The 23,296-nt window shown below is 42.4% G+C and overlaps 3 protein-coding genes and 1 long non-coding RNA gene across 4 annotated transcripts; 3 read left to right on the forward strand and 1 right to left on the reverse strand.

Moving 5' to 3' along the window:
• Positions 1-783: 783 nt before the first annotated feature.
• On the reverse strand, positions 784-1,852 carry LOC134092050 (uncharacterized). The gene is made up of 3 exons (XR_009940158.1): positions 1,765-1,852; positions 1,092-1,176; positions 784-866 (listed from the first exon to the last, which is right to left on the reverse strand). It is a non-coding gene; the product is annotated as an uncharacterized LOC134092050 (long non-coding RNA).
• A 1,721-nt stretch (positions 1,853-3,573) lies between these two features.
• Positions 3,574-8,063, forward strand: LOC134092150 (elastase-1-like; the record flags this gene model as incomplete). The annotated part of the gene is made up of 7 exons (XM_062544943.1): positions 3,574-3,613; positions 4,116-4,213; positions 5,334-5,443; positions 5,684-5,809; positions 6,774-6,910; positions 7,106-7,248; positions 7,902-8,063. Coding segments are annotated over exons 1-7 (816 nt in total), but the record flags the coding sequence as incomplete, so codon positions are not given.
• A 4,983-nt stretch (positions 8,064-13,046) lies between these two features.
• Positions 13,047-15,998, forward strand: LOC134092206 (elastase-1-like). Its single transcript, XM_062544996.1, has 8 exons — positions 13,047-13,086; positions 13,198-13,304; positions 13,714-13,814; positions 13,941-14,066; positions 14,300-14,436; positions 14,643-14,785; positions 15,523-15,672; positions 15,908-15,998. Exons 1-8 carry the CDS (start codon positions 13,047-13,049, stop codon positions 15,923-15,925), a joined length of 822 nt encoding a protein of 273 aa, XP_062400980.1. The 3' UTR covers positions 15,926-15,998.
• A 999-nt stretch (positions 15,999-16,997) lies between these two features.
• Positions 16,998-21,293, forward strand: LOC134092151 (elastase-1-like). The gene is made up of 8 exons (XM_062544944.1): positions 16,998-17,160; positions 19,403-19,494; positions 19,709-19,815; positions 20,028-20,153; positions 20,469-20,605; positions 20,719-20,861; positions 20,949-21,098; positions 21,276-21,293. Exons 1-8 carry the CDS (start codon positions 16,998-17,000, stop codon positions 21,291-21,293), a joined length of 936 nt encoding a protein of 311 aa, XP_062400928.1.
• The last annotated feature ends 2,003 nt before the right edge of the window (positions 21,294-23,296 follow it).

Consider the following 23,296-nt stretch of genomic DNA (forward strand, 5'->3'; position numbering starts at 1 on the left):
AAGAGAGCTAGAGCTATCCACAGATACCAAATACAACCTTCTAGGCCATAAAACAGACGAAGTGACAGCAAAATAATAACTTAATTTAGCTCCACTTAGTCCGCGAATAATGAGACAGAGAAGAAAACTTGCCATGTCTATAGAACTGCTTTCACTTTCCCGAGTCGTGCACGCAACAGACACATAGGTTGCCCTAACCATATCAAGAAGTCTTCACAATGACATTTTAAATGTGAATCTTTATTATTTTACACAATTGGATATAGTTATGACATTAATAGCCTATTAATGACCTCATGTCGGAATGGCACGTTGTTTGAAAAAAAAGTTAAATACCGCCACTGCGACCATGAAAAAAAAAAATGTCGGAGTGGTGGGACTTTCTCCCATAAAGAGACATGCCTCCACTACGACAATTGGACGTCAATGTCGGAGTGCGGGTATGTCGGAATGAACGGCGGTAGCCCCTCAAATAGTTTACTACTGAAAAGATCTATGATGGTGAGGTGAAAATGTGAAGCAGTCCACACAGATAGCCTAACATTTTTAAATGAGACAACACAACTAACTCATACACAGGAGAGACATAGAGAACTACACAGATAAAGCATTCAGTATCGTTCTGAATCAACTGTAACGATCTTAATGCACAAGCAGGCCAGGTAACAGTACAATAGTCCAGCTTGGAAATAACCATAATCTGTACAATAAACTGTGTGGAATCTTGTGTCAGATAAGGTCTGATCTTCCTAATGTTGTAAAGGATAAAAACACAAACACTTACACCAGGTTGAGAGCAGCAGCCATAGTAGCAGGTAGTGCCATCAGGACAGACTGACTTTGCTCTGGACAGTTCATAGAGCCCACTACAAAGTCATAACAAACAGACACATGAAAGGAAGGGTTAAACATTTACAAACACAAATACATGCACACACGTATACCAATGCTATATGAAATTATGTGTGTGTGTGTGTGTGTGTGTGTGTGTGTGTGTGTGTGTGTGTGTGTGTGTGTGTGTGTGTGTGTGTGTGTGTGCGCGCGCGCGTGTGTGTGTGTCTCTCTAGTCTCTACCTGGTGAGTGAACTCACTTGCAGGCTTGTAATGGGCTTTGGAAGTGACAATATTCCTCTCAGGGTCTCAGGGCAGCAGTCCTCCACACAATTACCACACCGCCTGCAAACAGAAGGAACAGAAGGAGGCTAAAATGAACAAGTTGCAAACACAAAGATCTATAGTTCCTGAAATCAGGGGGTGAGATAACGTATAGCAACACTATGTATATTATGCATCAACACTACATGTATTACCTTTAAATAATGTTAACTACCCATGTCCCATGGACGTTTGCAACGTAACACTATTATAATAGTAACGTTAACAACTTTCATGTGTCTGTAACTTCAGCCTGCATGGTAACAGCCACTTTAAATGTACTGTTTGATAAGCTACTTGCGCCTGATATTTAATTCAAACTAAAGCTGTACATTCATAACGACATCTCAGACTGAATTATTGCTAGATATATTAACTACCATTCCAGATATTCCTCATAATGAAGTTGGTTACTGTAAACGTTAACATTAACAGCTAACATCGCTAACGTTAGTGATGTTAGCTCGCTAGCTATATGCTAACGAATTATGATTCTAATCTAACACTATCAAATCATAATCACTTATGGTTGAGATTTCATTATGAAAACAATACATTTCTAATAGATTCCCGTTTTCAATTGGCATACGAAAGTACTGTAATTCTTACCTTGAATATGATGATGACGGCAGAGTTTGTACAGCTTACATACAGCAAGCTTCATGACAGAAAAGTGACAGTTGAAGTGACTTGTGGCTGGAGTTGAAAAGTCAGTTAGGGGTGGGGGATGGGAATTGCTGTGTGTGCGTGTGCACTTGAAGCAACCGTTAAAAAATCTATTCAGTGAATATATTCAGCACATAGACTTTCATGTAAGATATTCACATATATGTTAGTGCTGGGTTCCGCATATACTTGCATCTATTCAGTGAATATATTCAGCACATAGACTTTCATGTAAGATATCCACATATATGTTACAGTGCTTGGTTCCACATATACTTGCATATATACAGATTGGTACTATATATGTATTCAATATATTTTAGCCATCTATTTAAACATATGCTGGATGCAGCTGCATATATGTGCATATATTTTTTCCATGGATTTTTCTGTATGGGTATAAACTACAACTAATATGCATAAAATATGAATATTATGCATAGAATGTATAAATCTAACATAAATATACCCAAAATGCACTGAATTGCAACCAAAATAGTCATTATAAGAGATTAATCAACCACATGACTTGTGTTGGAAATATACCTAGGATGCATGACGTCCACTGTATTGGACACATGGTTAATCGCAATTTACAACTTAGTTGAAATATTTATAAAAAAAATTATAAGAGTAATATTGTTCCTTAGGTATTCCTGCATATTATCATATATATATATATTTTTTACCTCTAGGGTTGTCCTGTTATAGGATGATTGACCGGATATTCTAGCAATGGTCAACAAGTGTGGCTGACTGTCGGCCATCTTTGATTCAGATGAGGTTCACTTGTAGTTACAACACCTAACCACTGAATACACCTCAATGGTTGGGGGCAGCAGAGAGCAGTTTAACAACTGATATGCAACTCAACCATATAGAAACTATTGCATTTCGATGAAAATGACTAGCTGTCCACTGTAGTGACCGCTATGCTCCTAACATCTCATCAGAAGATATGGGCAATTAAAGAAGTATAATATTGTATTCTTATTTTTTACCAGGGGGGTGCAAATCACAAATGACTATATGGTTATAAGCGAAGTTGATGCGGGCTCTTGCGCAGGGGTGGAGTGGCCCAAAGAGACCAAATAAAATCAAAAACCAAAACTTTCTGTAAAAGTCTGCTGGGTCTACATGCCTACCAAGTTTCATGTGCCCTGGTGTTACCGTGTCCCAGGAATCATTGACCAAAAATTCAGGAAGTAGATTATGGAAAAAAAAGAAGTAGGGGGGAAAATTAATAATATGATATGAGTGATTCAGACTGTTAACGTTGATTAACGTAAGGATGAACAGGCTAGCTTATAACAGGACAGGGTTTCAACAACGAAAACTCGATGTTGTGCTGTGTTTAAGCTGTGTGTTCACTCCTCTCCTCTGGCGCAGTAGAGCCTCTCAATGTGTTTGAATTTGACCTCATTTGACCTATGTTGTTCTTGCTGGTGTGTGTTTGTGTGTGTGTGTGTGTGTGTGTGTGTGTGTGTGTGTCTGTGTGTCTGTGTGTCTGTGTGTGTCTGTGTGTGTGGTTGGTTGCACAAAGATACAGATGCTGTTATTTGAGAGGAAGCCCAGTGCCGAGTGGATACGAGCTGAGGCCAACCACTCACAACCTTGGTGAGGTGTGATAAGTATGTAATGAACACACCTGGAGCATTCTCACACACACACACACACACACACACACACTATGTGTGTATAAAAGCAGATACAGCATCTCTGTACCCATTTGCTAACGGATTGACCACAGACATGCTGAGATTCATCCTGTTGACCGTCCTCGCCAGCCTGGGTAAGAAGGACAATCAACTCAGGATCAAACACCACTCAACTCCTTATGGAGTAACTTCAGCTGAACATTAGTCGCTACTATTCCTTTACTTTTTATTGTGATACAAACCTTCTACTGTATATTGTAGCGTATATACTGTAGCACATGGTGTACATCACAACGAAAACTGGAAAAACTTTGCTTAAAAATGGACACTTACAGTATGAGAGCAACTTGGTAAAGAGACAGACATATGTGAACTTTGAAGTAAGAAAAAGAAGTTGGTCAAAGGCACTCAGTTGAGGAAAAATAAAGCCTTTAATAGTAAATGGCAAGGACTAGAAATATACGCCGACACGTTGCGGCCACATGGCCTTCTTCAGGGCATAAAGCTATGTGAACTTTATTTGGTCAGAGATGACTTGAGTTGTGTTGTGTTGGTTAGATGTGTCAGTGTCCTGTTGATCTTATCTGAAATTGTTTATGTTGTGTCATGTTGTGTCGTGGTGTGTTGTGGGTGTAGCGCTGGCTGAGATGCCTGAGCCCAGGTACCTGGAGGAAGTTGCTCAGGGAAGAGTGGTGGGCGGTTCGGTGGCCAGCCCCAACTCTTGGCCCTGGCAGGTAAACTAACCAAGGCCCACGGCCCCAAGGGCTCAGGGAGCCCTGAATCCCAAGACTGTGTGAAGTTGCTCCTATGTTATTTACCCCTGATCTGAATTAGGCTCCTCATTCAAATAACATCATTTATGTTATGTGCTATGTCAGGGATAATGTTTAGAATGCCAGTCAAGTTTAAGTAGGGCCCCTCAATCAGACGATGGCTGAGGCTATGTTATTCACCTAATATCTGAATGAGGCCCTGTCGTAGACAATTTGTTCCGGCTTGCGAAAAAGTTCCGGATGACGTTCTAATCAGCTGTTTCGTGTCATCTCCTAGGCGACCGACTATCGTTTATTATCCCGTTTTGGATTTCAGAAACAGAAACAGACGTTTGGTTTCTCTGTTTTGGTTTTTAAGCTTTTCCCATTTCGGTTTTAAATACAGAAAAAACAATCACGGCAATTTAGTTTTTTTCTGTTTTGGTTTGAAAACTACGGAAGCGTATTGCATTCATGAAAAAAAAAAAAAACTGATCATGTTTTTCTGAATTAACGAGTTTATTATCATGTCAATTCAGAAAAACAGCCCCTTCTGTCAAATGAGGCCGGATACAATATTTGTGATAATCATCCTTTTTTGCCTTGAGTCTGTTGATGGTTATGTCTCAACTCTTAGTCTGTCCATTTCTTTCCATAAAACTTCCATAAAATGTTCCTTGAAGAGGGCATGCCCCCATTCCATTCCCCACTAGCTTAGCAGAAATACTAGCTTGCTGAGCCACACAGAGCGTGCTCTTTTCATATCTATGGCCCAGGGCAGGGCAAGTGGCTCATAATCCGCCATGATCAAGTTGTGTGTGTGAGATGATGCAATAATGATTTGAGGACAGATAGAATATTTCTTTCTATGTACAGTCCCCTCCATAAGTATTGGAAGACAAGCTAAAGTTGACTGTAAAGAGGAATATAAAATCATCTTTTGGAAATTAATTAATGCCTTAAATAAATAAATAAAAAAAAATGAGGAAATATCCAACCTTTATGGACATCAATTTTCTTGATGAAAGAATAATATATTGCAAATAAATAAATAATACCTATCCACACACACACTCTCTCTCTTTCTCTCTCCCCTTCTCAGATCTCCCTCCAGTACAAGTCTTCAACTGGAAGCAATTACTACTACCACACCTGCGGAGGCTCTCTGGTTAAGAGGGGTTGGGTGATGACCGCTGCCCACTGTGTGGATAGGTACAGCTACTCTGTGTGTGTGTGTGTGTGTGTGTGTGTGTGTGTGTGTGTGTGTGTACAGTATGTAACAGTAATGTTACAGTAAGTCTGGTTTACCTGAAACTCAAGTCAAGTTTGGCAATTAACTGAAATGAACTGAATCTGAACATGAACTCGTCTGAGCTTGTTTGTGAACCAGTGTGAACTTTTTTGTGAACTCGTCTCACCTGTCTGCAACAAGTGCCCTATTTGGTTACACAGATCCAGGACCTGGCAGGTTGTCCTCGGAGAGCACACCCTGTACACTAACCGTGGCAATGAGCAGATCATTGGTGTGAGCCAGGTCTACATCCACCCCGGCTGGAACTCCAACAGTGTCGCCGGAGGGTAAGTGTTGTTCTGTTCCTTATTACCCCTAAAGGATGGCCTGCTGACACCAAACTATTTCTCAATTGAGTTCACTTTCAATTTCCAAGGAGTGTAACCTGTGGTGAAATGTCCTTTCTTTTCAGTCAACACATCTCTCTTGTATATGAACATTTAAAATGCAGTCAGTTGAAAATACAAGTCTGTGATGTTTAGAGGGGTGGGAACTGCTAAACATTCGGACCATGATACGATATTATTGCGATTAATATTGTGATACAACAAGTATTGTGATTCAATTCTGTGTCTGGTCTCCTGGCTACTAAAATCCCCAGACTACCTATGAAATGTTAGTCTGGTTTTCACCGTACTAAGCTCAATCTTTTAAGATTGAACATTAGTCTGGGGAGGCTGCGCTTTGTTTCTGCACTTTGTGTCGCTTAAGTTTCGTTATCATCACGTCACCGGCCAATAGCGTGCCAGGACTAGAGTATGGCCGTTTCTGATTGGAGCCAAAGGTAGTAGGTAGTCTGGCAGTAAACAGAGGAAATAGATCTGCTGGTTTCCAGCCTGGGCTGCCAGGAGAAATTCAAATTCCCCGGAAGTTCAGGCAGGGTTCACCCCGCCTAATGAAATATGTCATTGGTATTTAACTACTACATGAATTATTCTGTTTTCATATTCTTTCATATTCCGCCTTCACTGGCCTCCTTACTTAGTCTCTACAAAAATATAAATTATACTTTACTTGAAGGTATCTAAGAGTGACATGACACTGTCATGAACGTGTCATAAACATTATAAACAAGAATGACGCATGACGTAACGCTTCCGTCATGAAGTGTCATTCGCTTTTTGTCACGATAAGTTAGGGTCAGGGTTTGGGTTCGGGTTCATGTGTCATGACAGTGTCATGTCACTCTTAGATGCCCTCAAGTAAAGTGTTATCAAAATATATATTATATTCAGTCATCTCCTCCGTCAGGTACGACATTGCCCTGCTGCGTCTGGCATCTGAGGCCACTCTGAACTCCTATGTGCAGCTGGCCTCTCTGCCTCCCTCTGGGGAGATCCTGCCCCACAACAACCCCTGCTACATCACTGGATGGGGACTCACCTCCAGTAAGTTCTACCCCATTAACTTCACTGTAACATTACTGTAATGGGTGCAAAGCATTCTGCCCCTCTCTTACAGAATAATGAGATGGGATGATGAGTGTACCGGAAATGTTCTCTTTCCCTTGCCTCTACCTCATCTTCCAATGGCAATCCGTTCTTTTTTTCCCTTTATCTATCTCTCTCTCTCTCGCTCTGTAGCTGGTGGTAGCCTCTCTTCCCAGCTGAAGCAGGCCTATCTGCCCCTGGTCGGTCATAGCATCTGTAGCAGCAGTGGTTGGTGGGGAAGCACTGTCAAGAACACCATGGTGTGCGGTGGAGGTGGCAGCGAATCTGGTTGCAACGTAAGGACCGCCATTCTTCAATAGCCTGGCAAGCAACAGTCACAAAGTGAATAGAGTCTGGACACTAGCGATTAGGAATCATTTACAACGATATCATGATGATGGGTATAAACATAGCGTTAACTTTCAAATATTTGGTCCAACCTAACCAATTACATTGATCGGAGATCCCTGATGTTTCACCTACACTTTACAAACTAACAAAAACAGCAATGGTAGCCAGGAAACAATCGATGTCAGCTGTTTTTGATGTAAATACATTCCACATTCTTCCGACTGCAATTTTTAATGTTTGGAGGCATTGCTCCTCCTACCATTTAAAATCTATAGCATCATCCAATAACCTTAAAAAGTGTGTCGAACATTGGACAGTGGAAGCACATTTTATATGCGAAGCACCTGGAAGAATCTAACTTCCAAATTGAACATCAATCGCAGCACTCTCTCTCATGTATTTCAGCTTTATTTTCATGTAGGAAGGTCATCTTCCCATTATGCTATACTGTACTGTAAAGACTTTTTCTGAACTGGTGAAAAGAATACAGTGTACCATCTAGGAAACATATTTCAGGTCCTGTAAGCTGTTTAAATCAAACCTACTGGACATTCATGGGCATACCTAAAGAGAATGACTGTGTGTGACTTCACTGCAGGGTGACTCTGGTGGCCCCCTGAACTGTCAGGTGAACGGCAAGTATGTGGTTCACGGAATTGCCAGCTTCGTGTCCGGCTATGGCTGCAACTACCCCCAGAAGCCCACCGTCTTCACTCGTGTGTCTGCTTACATCGGCTGGATGGAGGGAGTAAGAGAGCACTCACACAAACACACAGAGAGAGAGAGAGAGAGAGAGAGAGAGAGCGAGAGTACCTACACAAAAGCATACACACAAACACACAGTCTGTAGCACACTGACATACTTTCTTTGCTGGCCGTCATTATTCTTTCTCTCCTTAGATCATGGGCTAAATCATACGATGACTCTTGGACCAATTCAACATCAATCCAGTTCTGAAATGGAAAAAATAAATACCATGAAAGCTCATCTTTTAACTGAGGTTGTGTCTTTTGTCAATACTGTAGATAACAGCTGGCTCACATCAGATCAAGAAAGATCTCAAAAAAGGAGATACAATTATAAAACATTTCCTTGAGTGGAAGAACAGTGTAAAGAGGTTTCTGCATTGTGTTCCATTTGAGCTGTTTTTGCTTACTTGTTGGTATTATTGGTAGGTACTGAACATCCAAACACTGTATGCCGATGTGTGTGCTTCTGTTCCAAATGGTTGAATGTGTTTGGCCCACATACTGTAGGAGAATGTAAAGTCAACTAAGCTACCTGATACAACTATAAACTAGATGTACCGCAACGCAGTACAAAATATGACTGCCGCTCAGTCCTGCACATTCTCTCTGCAAAAATAAATCCCTTGGCTTGTCAATTTGTTTCCATATCCTCCTCCTTCAGGAACAACATTGCCCTGCTGCGTCTGGCATCTGAGGCATTTACGAATCTTTGGGTGAAGCCGGCCTATCTGCCTTCCTCTTGGCAGGTCCTGCTCCACATCACTGGATGGGGACTCCAGAGAGTACAAGCCCATTAACTTATACTGTAAAATTACTGTAATGGGTGCCAAAGGACCCCATGGCTGAGAGGAACACTGAGCACAGCCAAAATTAGGCTTGATATTCATATCTTTACATTACATTACATTCTATTTGGCTAACGCTTTTTAACTAAAGCGACTTACAACATGGTAAACATTTGAGGCTTTTTAAAAGCAATTCTATCAGCAATTCAAGGGGGGGAATGTCCGCCTCCTTTGTTGTTGTCCCTGAGTCCGTGTCAAATCAGATAAGGTTCTTGCTGCACTGTCTCAGATTTTGTTCAAACTTTGTCTATATCATCAATGGGTCCTAAAACCAAGGCCTGTGAAATATTTCTGTGCAAATCATCCGTCTTCATATCTTTTTCAGACCTTGAAATTCTTTAATTTTACAGCTTGAAAAACACTGTGTGTTCGGGCATTGATATCTTGACAAATATGTTCCCTAGCCTCCCAAATATTTTAGGGTGGAAAATCAACTCATAATAAGCATGTGCAAACAATTTAAAGTCTGTACTAAATGTCTCTTGATTTTGGAAAGGACCCTAGATTTTGGAAAAATGTGCATTAGTTGTGATATTGAGGGTATTAAAAAAAAAATCACTTATCAGTCATTATTTTCTCTTCAAATACATCAGTCTCTACAACAAATGGCTATGACAATAAAGATAAATAAGGTGTGTTTATATTTTTGTGTCATTTTCATGCAACTGAAATGCTATGAGGGGTAGGTAGTGGGACCATGAAAATCTATGTGGAAATAGCTAAGTATAAAGAGATGTAGTGTGTAAAGTACTAAGATTGTACCAAGTCCCATTCACAGAATAAATGCATAGTTACAGGTGTTTTGGGAACACCAGAATAAACAATACAAAAAAATGACAATAAAAAATAAAGAAATCAATTTTAGCGCCCCCCTTAGGCAAAACAGTATAGCATTTTCCAAGGCATTACAGTTTTTCTTTTCTCAAGTCACTGTTATTGCACAGCAGTTAGTGCATCTCTCAAAACTATTAAAGGGATATTCCGCCATTTTTGGAAATACGCTCATTTTCCACCTCCCCTCGAGCAAAACAATCGATATTTACCTTGTTCCCGTTCATCCAGCCATTCTGTGAGTCTGGCGATACAACTTTTAGCTTCAGCCTAGCATAGATCACTGAATCGGATTAGACCATTAGCTTCTCGCCTGCTAGCTTCATGTTTAAAAGTGACTAAGATTTCTGATAATTTTCCCATTTAAAACGCGTCTCCTCTCAAGTTAGAAAGTGCAATAAGACCAACTGAAAATGAAACCTGGCGTTTTTCTAGGCTGATTTGACATGGAACTACACTCTCATCTGGCGTAATAATCAAGGCAACTTGCAAACGTACCATAGGCGCAGTGATATCGTACGCAGCATCTGAAAATAGTCCCCATAGACATCAAGCAGTAGTAGTGCCAGTAGCTGCAAGTTGCCTTGATTATTACGCCAGATGAGAATGTAGTTCCATGTCAAATCAGCCTAGAAAAACGGCAGGGTTCATTTTAAGTTGGTCTTATTGCACTTTCTAACTTGAGAGGACACACGTTTTAAATGGGAAAATTACCAGAAATATTAGTCACTTTTAAACATGAAGCTAGCAGGTGAGAAGCTAATGGTCTAATCCGATTCAATGATCTATGCTAGGCTGAAGCTAAAAGTTGTATCGCCAGACTCACAGAATGGCTGGATGAACGGGAACAAGGTAAATATCGATTGTTTTGCTCGAGGGAAGGTGGAAAATGAGCGTATTTCCAAAAATGGCGGAATATCCCTTTAAGCAAACTGCAAAACCTAGTGGATCACCTGCAAAAGCAGGTTAGCCGGCAAAATCACTTGCTCAAAATGGATTGTTCACTCCTCAAAAACAAAGTTACAGATTGCAGTTTAGGGAGTAAGTGAGTACAACACACTGAATACGTACGTTTACAGTTTCTCAGTCGCTTTGGTACATTTTTCAGATCAAAATTTAAATTCTCAAAACTATTTGTTCAATGTTCACATCAGTGTCACTTGTGCACATAAAAAAAAAACAGTTTCTCATTTCTTTGAACAAGTGAAATGTCAAATGTTTTGGTACATCCATGCAAATTATTATGCACAATTCTCTGCTGAATAGTCTCACCCCCACAAAATGTAGGCATTAGTTCATAGCATAAGTCTTTACCTGCAAAATGGTTGAACAAGTTGTCAAATGAGATTTTGTGACCGAAAAGACAGGAACGTCAGGAGGTATAGGAAGACTGCACTGTACATTTCTACAGCACTGCATGCACAGTTTTCCCTAAGAAGAAAGTCCTATATTTCTACCTTTTTACCTTTGAACTGCAGTGCTGTCTTTTCCTTTCGTATCATAATGTCAGGATCCTGCAGGACTGACCGACTTTTGCCACCCTGATGGTGGCCATTTTGTGTACTGTGGTTGTTTGCATTTGCTGTTCCCACGTGTGCTCTGTTGGTCTGTCTGTCATCTGTCCTTGACTCCACCCATCTCCTTATTTGGTCTGTACTTCATCATGTCTCGCGTAGACATGATGAAGAAAATCCGAGTCGGTGCTGCAACCATTAGGCGCGTTCAAGATGGCTGCGCAGCACAAGATGCACGTGGTTAAAAATCTGTCCACGATGGTCTAGATGGGTGTGTTTTCGACTCGGCAGTCGGTATCACATGGCCTCAACTTATCGCGGGAGCAAGGCGTGGCCAGGCAGTTGCGGAGCAGCAGAGCAGCCGCTCTGGAGGTACTGCGGAGCGCAGCGGAGGCTAGACCCTGCCTTCATGACGTCAGGTCTTTGCCCTAATTGGCTTTTACATCCCTGACGTATGTGCAGGTGTTTAGATGCCTCCTCATATCCACATGGTCAAGTCTAGCCAAGTCTGGACTACGGGAAGTAGAGTGTACAACTTCATAGCAGCGTTTGTATCCCCTCCCCTGCTGCCACCAGCAGCTCTCGCTGCTGCAAGAGGTCATTTGGAGTTGAACTTGAACACGCCTATTGTCCTGGATTTTGTCTGTTTTCACACGGAATGACTCAAATGTAGTTAGTCATGTGCTGTCAGCCCAATCAGGTTGCAGGTGCACCAAAATTAACAATTGACCTCCTAAGGTCCAACCCCTGCCCGTGCACTGACATGGGATGGCCTGAGGAGGGCACAGGGTCGTAACACCTCTAACAACTAGTGGGAGAGCCTCAGCTTCCATAGCTTTATCAGGGCTTTCAGTAAAATACTGAAATTACAGACTAATACTGTTCCACCATAATCTGTACAGTATTGTTTTACATGATATAAAAACGTATTATTATATAAGTTCAGTCTTTTGAGTCTTCGTAAGTTCAGTCAGAGCACATAAAGTGACTGCAGTTATAATGCATGGTTATGCAGTATTTAGTTCATGCCATTTGACTGTTAAAGGACATTGGAATTCTCCTTTAAAGAAGCCTTTCCTCTCCGCTGCATGTGCCCAAACACATTGCCTTGAAAAAAGGAGAGGAAAGAGAAACTATGTTTGGCGATTTCTTTCCTGTTTTTTTCGTGTTACACGTGCAGGTTTTGCTGCAGAGCTTCCCCTACAGATTTAGTGTGTATATTTTACAACACTACTAAATCGGTCAGTCTGCTTTTCATGATCATGATCGCGAGGCTGCAAAACTTTCGTTTTGCGACCCGGTGGCACAAACTTGCAACCATGGTTTTTCCGTTCACAGGAGCTAGGGGGAAGAGAGATAGCCATCATTCAACCCAAAATGAGTCAAATAACCACTCCAATGACATAGAATCTGATCAGTTAAGGCAAATTAAGCTAAAAAAATGTAATATACTTAAATGTGCAAATTCATGTATCTAATGAACACAGGTGTCCCCATTAAACATGAAATGACATGTGACATGTGGAAGGTGACTCGGAGGCAAGATTGAGGATTGCTGAGTTAGTGGTTTGGACATACTGTATCTGGACGTCAGATATGAAATGTCTGGTGTATAGGGGGAGCTCCATGTCCATCTCATACCGTACACACACAATCTTGGTGAGGAGTGATAAGTGTGTAAAGAACACACCTGGAGCCCTGCCTTCTCATGCCCGCAGACACACACACACGTTGTCTCAGGTGTGTATAAAAGCCTCTGCAGCATCCCAACACCACCACAGAGTCTACAGAAAAGCCACAGACATGCTGAGAGTCGTCCTGCTGACCGTCCTCGCCAGCCTTGGTATGGAGGCGCACCTACTTTAAATGGAGATATGTGCTTAATGCTCTACTGATTTAATTGACTGTATCTGTGTTGCTGCAGTTGTTGATGATGATATCATTGTTTTTGTAGTGCTGGCTGAGATGCCCCAGATTGTGCCCAGGTACCTGGAGGATGGCGTTATGGAGAGGGTGGTTGGAGGAGAGGAAGTCAACGCTCGTGGTGCCTGGCCCTGGCAGGTGAAAGAAACTTCACCCCAGTCCCAACTGGGTCCATTTAAGAATCAGTCAGCTGATGAGTGGTCTGTTGTGTGATGTTCTCAGTCTCATTCTGCACAGATACTTGCAGGTTCTGAAGTAAGAATAGAAGGTTTTAGAGTAGGTAAGAATAAAATGTTCTGGAGTAGGTAAGAGTAAAATGTTCAGGAATATAGTGTACCAGTTTCTCTGATCCTTGACATGTCCACTGGCACTTATGAGCTTCATGGATTTACATTTTTCAGCCGTTTAATGTGTAACATTTTGAGGCATTTTGTGTTCCCTGGTTTTGGAAAGAGCCAAATACTGTACATGTGGAGTATTTACACTCTTCCCTGAGAGACAGAGTTAATATTCTCTCTCTCTCTCTCTCTCTCTCTCTCTCTCTCAGATCTCCCTCCAGTGGAAGGCTGACAGTGGCTACAGACACACCTGTGGAGGCACTCTGATCAGGAGGGAATGGGTGTTGACCGCTGCTCACTGTGTGGACAGGTACACCTTAAGTGTGTGTGTGTGTGTGTGCAAATTGAATTTAACTGAATAGAATAGAATTGAATTGGCCTGGAGGCAGAAGTGAGCTATGAACCGTAATCCCCTCTACTGTGTGTGCCTCCACAGTGATAGGACCTGGCGTGTGGTGCTGGGAGAGCACAGCTTTGACACTAACGAGGGAACTGAGCAGGTGCGTGAGGTCAGCGAAGTCATCATCCACCCCAACTGGGACTCCAGCAACGTTGCTGCTGGGTAGGTCTTCAATAACGTTGATATTCATTTTAAATATGGCGTGTATGCTTTCTGTGGTGTATTTTTATGTCTGTGTGTGTGGGGGGGGGGGTCTTGCTTTGTGTGTGTGTGTGTGTGTGTGTGGATGGGTGTGAGTGTGTGTTTCTTTGCCTGTGTGTGTATGTATGTGTGTGTCTTTGCTACTATGTATGTATCTATCTCTGTACTTTGTTGACCTCTCTCCCTCTCCTCAGCTTTGACATCGCCCTGCTGCGTCTGTCCAAGGATGCTGTGCTGAACCCCTACGTGCTGCTCGGCTCCCTGCCCACCCCTGACGAGGTCCTGCCCCACGAGCACCCCTGCTACATCACCGGATGGGGCCTCACCGCCAGTGAGTTTCGCTCCCATCTCCACCTCTCTACCATGTTCATACACAGGGCAGATTCTGCCACATGTTCACATATTTAGGCCTAACAAACTGGGCAATTTCACATACTATTTCAGAACATCTTTTTTAACATGCAGTAACATCTACACAAAGTCTAACAACTCTCTCTCTCTCTCTCTCTCTCTCTCTCTCTCTCTCTCTCTCTCTAGCTGGTGGTGAGATCTCCACCGTCCTGAAGCAGGCTCTCCTGCCCGCCATTGACCATGAGACCTGCTCCAGTGACAGCTGGTGGGGCAGCACTGTGCAGGACACCATGGTGTGTGCTGGAGGCGGCAGCGACTCTGGATGCAACGTAAGGACGCTTTGTCTTAGATGCCTATACTGAAAAATATATATGTACATTGACACATAAGGATGATAATGGGAAGTTTATGCTAAAAATATTCATGTACTGTACACCACTGCATCTATACAAGAAGGTATGAGTTTATGCTTGAATGCTTAACACAAACACCCCTTCTGGATTTCAAAAGAGTGCCCTGTGGTTAGCCTGGCTCCGCCCTCCTACGTACTTCCGCTCAGTTATAATTTCCCCTCAGTAACATTGTCTGGGTCTACAGTATATTCACGTGTTTTCTTAAGACAAAAATGTGCAGATCCAATCAGCGAACAGAGGGAGTAGCTGAGAATGTTAGTTAATTAGTGTTAGTTAATTACACGCTAGTTTGAGCATGTTACATCATGACCAAACGTTAGCGATTGGTTGTAGCAGATCTGAGTGGCTCTGGGCAGATCCAATATACTGTAGCTAACTTACAAGTACTCGCATTCAAGGAAGTTCATGCTTGGCAATGGAAAGTGGCCAGACTCTCTGTACATTATGTACTACGAGAGATTGGTGGGACGAGGCTAACATGGGGTGGGAACCTTCCCTGTAGGGAACTGTTGGTTCAAACAGTTGAGTTTGGTTGTTCTGAACATTGCCATTGCAATATGACATACATAATACAGTAAGACAAACACAATGCAATAAGTTGTCTTTTAGTTTCTGACAGATTGGTGCTCTTGTTTTGTTCTGACCTGCTGTAGGGAGACTCTGGTGGTCCTCTGAACTGTAAGGTGGAGGGCAAGTACGTGGTCCACGGTGTGGCCAGCTTTGTGTCCTCATCAGGATGTAACACAGAGATGAAGCCCACCGTCTTCACCCGCGTGTCCGCCTACTTGGGCTGGATGGAGGAGGTGAGAGAACACACACAGACACAGACACAGACACAGACACAGACACAGACACAGACACACACCACTCCCACAGTCAGAAAGCTGACATGACCACATTGATATCAGTCTGCTGTTGTTCCTCCTTAAAGTGTGATTGCGTTGCAACAATGGTATTAGACACACTGAATATTATTCTTACTGTTAATTAGCTTGATTTTTTATGCATCCTAATGTTTCCTTAATAATCTCTCTTTAGGCCATGGGAGAGGAATAAACAAGGTGGTCAGACGATGAAATCCAACCCACTTCAAGACCAAGAGCTACGAGTCCATGTTTTTACAAGTCCAAGTTTCTCTTTATAACAAATCAATGGATCAATAAAGACAGTTAAACCCAGAAAGTGAACTCCTTCCTCTGTGTTTTCCTCATTGTCTTAATGCTAAGACTTTGACAAGATTTGGGAGAGATTCTCGAAAGATTGGAGTCTTTCAACAAATGCCACCATGCATGCTTATAAAAAGACTACAATCTTTCAAGAGTCTTTCCCAAATATTATCAAAGCCTTGGTGTAAGGATGGCTTTTGTTGTAAGTCATTGCTTGGAGCATCTTTCAGAACATACTAAGTAATGTGCATCAGAATACTCATTTTATTTGGCTAACAATGTGAATGATGATCTCCCTAAAATTTAAACATTGACTTTTACAATAGTAGTAATATGTCAACTGGTACAGCAGGGTGCCAGCAACATCAAGGTCAGGGGTTTAATATAAAATAGCTTAATCATGTTTAAACATTGTATATTTTCATGAAAATCTGTCATAACCATGGTTGATTGAAAACATTCAGAATATCACATATGGCAAGCAGTTGTCAAACTGTCAAAAATATAGTATTCATTGATATAATCTCCATCCCACTCTGTTAGTCAAGCTTCAAAGTAAAGCTAAAAGACAGACAGAATGTGTGTTGAACCCTTGAGGTTTTACTTTTGTTTCATTTTAAGCTCAGAAGTTATCATCTCAAGATTATCATCGTGCGTGTACAAGATTAGACTATCCTCATAATTGCATTGGCTCTTAACATCACCACCAGCAGGGGAGATAAGCTATGTATTGTGTCTCCTATTTGTACTGTGCACAGCATGTATCTCATTGTGTGAACACTGTTTCTACAAGGTGTCTGAACAGACAGAATACAAGACAAAAGGCAGAGTTCAGGTCAGTTCATTCTGCTATATTCGCTGTAGTTCAGACATCAACAAACACACATGGGGCCCTGTGGAGATCCATCTCTCACTAACGCCAGTTATTGTCAGGGGGATCTCTGACTCGGGGGGCAACTAGGATGATGGAGCTGTGGACCTCATCTCTGTTGCTAAGCAACGTGAATGGCAGGAACACCATGTCATCTCCAGAGATAACGGCTGCCTCTGGCACAGGCGCAGCAGGGCTGATAGCAGGTGACCCAGAGACAGACAGGAGCCACACCCACTTCCCCAGACTCAACTGTCAGTGTTTTTAATAGCCGACCTGTCGTTTTGGCCCATACAACATTTTGTCAGACATGCATGTCGCGCTCTCTGCTGCGTCTTTGAGCCCCAATGTATATGTCCCCCTGAGCGCAGCGTTATAGTCGCTGGCTGTAGCAACTCAAGCTAGGTAAAACCGATTGTTCTCTTTCTTTATTTATTTTTGTACCAACAGTACTCGGTGACCTCGAGAAATGGAGATCTATGTGAAAGCTCGCTGGATTCCTATAAATATTAAATGGCCTTTAATAGCCCTCGAACCACAGACAATACTGCTGACAGTGTGATTTCACACGGGGTTCAATCCTTTAACACACTGTGTTGCGTCCTGCATTGTAATGTTACAGTATGTTTTCGTTAATGTGTAGGCCTACTCTAGAGCCGTCTGGAATTTAGTTTGCCATGAAACCGTTAATTTCTGTAAACTGTATTATTATTCACGCTAGGACTAGGAGTGATATCATCAATGTTATATATCATATAAATACTTTTGTGTGGTCGAGCCTCATGAATCTGACTGCACTGTATCAAACATGGTGTTGTGTGACACATTGAAGCATTTTTAAACTAGATGTACCACAGAGTGTTATACATGTGAATTAGGCATGTCAGTATCAGCTTCATCATAGTATAGGAGCCTATCAGATTGCAGGATTCCAACAACCAATCAAATTGAAGGATTCTGGGAGCCAATAAGATTGCAGGATTCAAACAGCAAGAGTGAGGATATTACTGCAGAAAGTGCCGAGTCAAAGTGCTCCCAAGTGTTATTCCGCCACACATTATAGTCTTACCCGCTTAGACATGCGGCAGTTTTATTTTGTCTCACCATACTTGGCCGTGTGACTCCTCGTGTAACTATTTTAATTTAGGGAAAATGTGGAGGTGTTTGGTTGCTTCTATCTTCATCTCTGTTTGGATCCTAATGAATGAACTGGGCTAGTGCTATCAAAGTAGCGCCGTGCGCCAGGGGCAGTGAGTCCACGCATTGAAACGCGAGAGGTACTGTATGTATCAACTCCTCTTAGTTAAAGGAATAACGCAGTTTAATATGAAAAAAAAAAAAAAAAAACGGTGGAGTGTTCCTTTAAGTAGAATGTTTTTTTTTATACAGATGGCAATACTGTACATACTGAAAGGCATAGGCATAGACGCTATCTTACCTACTGTAGTAGGCTAGTGCCTATGAATCACCCTCCAATGTTTTAACAGAGGGCTGCTGGCTCTGAATTGCTATCAATGTGACACAAACAAAAAAGGTTTGTGGATTAGCTTTATTTGTGAACAAAAGGGCACTATAAGAACTTAAAAGACTTGATGACACAACAGCTTTTATAAAATACGCCAAGTCAAACAGCATAAAATTAACAGCTTTTCTTGAGAAATATTTCTAATAAATAATTGTCTTATTGTGTGTCATTTAAATGTTATAACAATTTAACATTCTTCACAATCATAACTAAAACAGCCTTCTTTTGGCACCTCAAAGCAAATCCGCTCCGAGCATCCAAAGGGCCATCAGCGGCCCTGCATAAAACCATGGGGGTCGGTTTTAAGAATCTACATGCCAGTGCATATCACATGACTAATTTGCAGAGACACACAGGCCTTGGTCCTTTATAAAAGGGTGAGCTCTCAATGTTGGCTATATGATAATGTTCTGCACAATAGGCAGGTTAAATGATTGTGTCAACAGAACAGAACACACGTAAGTGTTCAGCATAGCAGCCGCCTGATGTCCTGGTGCTGGTGTATCAGGCTAAAACGATAAGCATGTGTGTTGGATGTAAGTATGTGTGAGAGAAAGAGCAGCTGGGTGATCATGGTCTCTGCATGTACTGTATGCATGTACAGACAGCATGAAGATGAGGTTTATCACACATGAGTAGTGGACGTATAAAAGAGGGTGCCAGCATCAGGACGACTCGAACATCACCATCATGATCCGATTCCTGCCTCTGGTCGCTTTCTCTGCTCTAGGTGAGAGAACTGGACACCTGACACACACACACACAGACAAACACACACACAGACACACACCTCTGCTCTACAGAGGTCATTTAGTTTACTGAGCTGATGTTAATTGACAGTGTGTATGGTGTTCGTATCCACATTATGTGCATAATATGTGTGAGAGCAAATATGTCTGTGTGTGTGTGTGTGGGGGGGGGGGGGCGGGTATGTGTGTGTAGGTACTCATTACATTGAGTAATTTCCACAGTGTTGTCCCAAGAGGAGCTGAGCTTCTTGGAGGATTTGTCTGAGCGTGATGTGTCTGGTGAGGTCGCCAAGCCAAACTCCTGGCCCTGGCAGGTACTGTAACTTGACCCTCTGGTCACCCCTGACAACCCCAGGTCCACACTACTTCAGGATGTATCATGTTGTGTGGACACCACTGTGCAGGTGTATGATAACAGTAATGTGTGTATAGTGGTAATTAGAACATATAAAATGAATACAAATGAAAATAAAAAAATAAATGAAATTAGAGTGTTTAATTATTATGTATCTTGTGTGCATTGTGCAGGCCACTATTCAGGTGTCTTACCCCCGTGGCTCCCCCTTCAAACACACCTGTGGGGGTGTGGTGCTCAACAGGAGGTGGATCCTAACTGCTGCACACTGTGTGGAGACGTGAGGACATTACTTTGTGTGTGTGTGTGTGTGCACGTGTGTGTATTTGTGTGTTTATGTGTATGTATGTGTGTGTGTGTGTGTGTGTGTGTGTTTGTGCATCTTTAAAATTGTTCTACCATTACCTTGCATTATTACTGGAAGAATAATTCTGACTCAGTTGTCCCTTCTAGCATAACATGACTCAGCTCTCTCTCTCTCTCTGTGTACAGTGATGACCTGCGGCGCATTGTTCTCGGCGAGCACAACCTCACAGGCTATGGCGGCCCGGAGATGTACAAACGAGTGAAGCAGATCTACCTCCACCCTGAGTGGAACTCCACCCGAGTGGCCAACGGGTCAGTGCAGACTGCACTTGAGTAGCGCTCGGGTCATGTTAGAACCATGTTATGATAGTATACTGTAGATGGCTTACTGTACTATGGTGGTCATCATGAAAGTGGCTGTCCAGTTGATGTTGGTGCCCTGTTAGATCCTGCTAGATGAGTTACTAAGGTTTGCAGGTCCAAACTAGATGTGAACTGGAAAATTACATTACATTACAATACATCACAAGATCAAAAATAGTGAAAGCAGGTATTTTGTTGGCCTTAAAGACTCAACTGCTGAGAGGAAGGACAGTGAACATGTTGTAATGGCCCTGGTCCACACAGGTTTGATGTTGCGCTGGTGAGGCTGCTGTCAGACGCTGCCATCAACAAGTATGTCCAGCCTGCCACTCTCCCTAAACCTGAAGAGGAGCTACCAGACAAAACCATGTGCTTCGTCACAGGCTGGGGGGTGACCAAGGGTGAGACAAACAGACAGACACACATACACACACATACAGCATGTGTGAGTATACACAGTGTGTGTGTGTGTGTGTATGCCTTTATTTACTGCTGTTAAAAACTCTCTACGCAGCCTCTGGTGTGATGTCCACACTGCTGAAGCAGGTCTCTGCGCCTCTGGTGGACTATAAGAAGTGCAGCAGTGAAGACTATTGGGGGCCAACAGTCAAGGACACTATGGTCTGTGCTGGGGAAGGGGACAGCACCAACTGCCAGGTAAGACACGTCAGCCGTCTGTCACACTGCCCACAACTCACTTTTGAGTTCATCAAAAACGTTTGGTCTGTGTGTGTCCCTGTGCAGGGTGACTCTGGTGGCCCTCTGAACTGCATGGTGAATGGACAGACAGTGGTCTATGGCATCGCCAGCTTTGTCTCTGCTAAAGGCTGCAACCAGCCCAAGAGGCCTGCCGTCTTCACCCGTGTGTCCGCCTTCAGCGAGTGGATCGAGACTGTAAGCCAACCCCACACACATGCTCATGGAGCAAGTACATGGATGGTTTTGTGCTGTGACCGTATCCTGAACTATTCCCCTCTCAGTCTGTCTGCATGTCCATATCTCTTTCTCTCTGTGTGTATTGTTTGTGTTCTAGTGTGTCTTATATGTCCTTGTTTATTTGTTTTTTTACAGACCATGAAGAACAACTAGTAAATCCTCAAGGGTCCCCAATGCAATGAAAACTGTCCATACTAAGTCCTTAGTGCCATGTCAACTCTCTAACCAGCTCAAAAAGCCCTCTAATAAAGTTATTTCCAGACAGGAAAAAAAAGATGCTCCTGTGTTCATTTAAACATCACACTAATGACTAACCACACAGCAAGCTCAAGGACTCCTGGACAGAGATGTAAAAAAACAGAATAAAACAAGAGCAGTCAGGTGACATCAGCCTGTCACCCCTGTCACACAAAATTAATCAAAGTGAGACCATTTTCCAGCATCAGCATTCTGATTCATTAAAATGTGAGAGAACCAAGACTGTGTCCCTCTGCCTGATGTATTGGACCGGTACTTTTGAAGTTATTTTTAGCCGACACCCAGAGAGACCGACAGGGTTGGGGTGATAAAATAAGACAAACAGGATTATCTTCAAGGCATGCATTGGAATTGCAGGATAAAATTATCCAAGTAATGAGAAAGCAAGGCGATGAAAGTGACATTGTAAGAGGAAAATATTACCACAGTAACCACATTACTTGTTACTGTTTCCATTCTGCCCCTATATAACTGCCCTGTACTCATCCAATTACTGTTTAACACAAATCTATATGCAAACTGCATATCTGTCAGTACTTTCAACGAAATATTAGCTGGTAGACTGTACACACACATGAATAATGCATGGGGCATGCACGTCATAAAAGTCATCCTATATCAGATATTCCACAAAGGCACGTTGTCCTTGAAGGCCTGTTGTCCGTCTGTGTGCTGATGCATCTGAGCGTGAAAGAGGATATCCAAGCGGGACCTGATTTTATCAGGATCACACTGAATCAACTGATATTGTTTATCTTATCTGCCCACTCACTCAGCCATGATTATACAAGCAGAAAGGGTGTGTTTCAGGGCCCAGGGTAGACTAGAGTTTTAAAAAGGAACCAGCTTTTGAATAAAAAGGTTACATTTCAGAACCTCTAATTCACAGAACAGAGCTGGATAGCCCCAAGAATTCAACTGTAAACGTACCTGGAACAGATAGTAACAGTTACAATAACAGTGTAATAACAGTGATTTCACATGAATAATAGACAAACATGTGACAGGTGATGGTGTGTCACAATCTTTTCAGATTTTTTAAGAGTAACCAGGTGATGTTTGTAGCTTAAATGACATTCGGCTGAGTAGATCTCATCTATTTGAATGTTAGTGATGTCAGGGCAGCCGTGGCCTACTGGTTAGGGCTTCGGGCTTGTAACCTGAGGGTTGCCGGTACGATCCCCAACCAGTCCACGGTTGAAGTGCCCTTGAGCAAGGCACCTAACCCCTCACTGCTCCCCGAGCGCCGCTGGTTCGGCAGGCAGCTCACTGCTCTGGGTTGTGAGATTCACCTCACTGTGTGTTCACTGTGTGCTGTGTGTTCACTAATTCGGTTAAATTGGGTTAAATGCAGAGAACTGAATTTCCCTCACGGGATCAAAAAAGTATACTGTATTAAAATACAGCATGGGGCCTGGAACGGAGATTCAAGTCCCATTTCAAATCTAGTGACATCAGAAGCAACATCAACAGACAAACCTGCCTCTCTGATCAATAATAAAGACTTTGCTTCATTTGTTCTTTTTTAATCATAATTTTAGTTTTTTCCTTTAGGGTTGACTAGTTGAGAGTGAAAGTCAGTGAGTTGGAATACGTGTTGAAGAGAACTTGGGTCCAAGTGGGCATTAAGACCCAAATGTGGAATGCCTGCTGCTGCTTGCACCACAGTTGCCCATCCCCTAATTCATATACAGCTTGTGTCGTCACACTTTTCCTCAGTATTCATGCTTTCACCATAATTCTGCTTACTAACTTAAAGTTCTTAAACATTACGCAATACTGTCCATATGATGAGTGGGTTGGGGAGGTGACTGGGTTTGGCAAACGATAGCTGGTACATGTAGCTCACAGCTGTGTATCAGAGGGACATTCCCAGCGTATAGGCACACTGTACAGAC

This window comes from Sardina pilchardus, chromosome 9 (genome assembly GCF_963854185.1).
Source record: "Sardina pilchardus chromosome 9, fSarPil1.1, whole genome shotgun sequence".
Lineage (NCBI taxonomy): Eukaryota > Metazoa > Chordata > Actinopteri > Clupeiformes > Clupeidae > Sardina > Sardina pilchardus.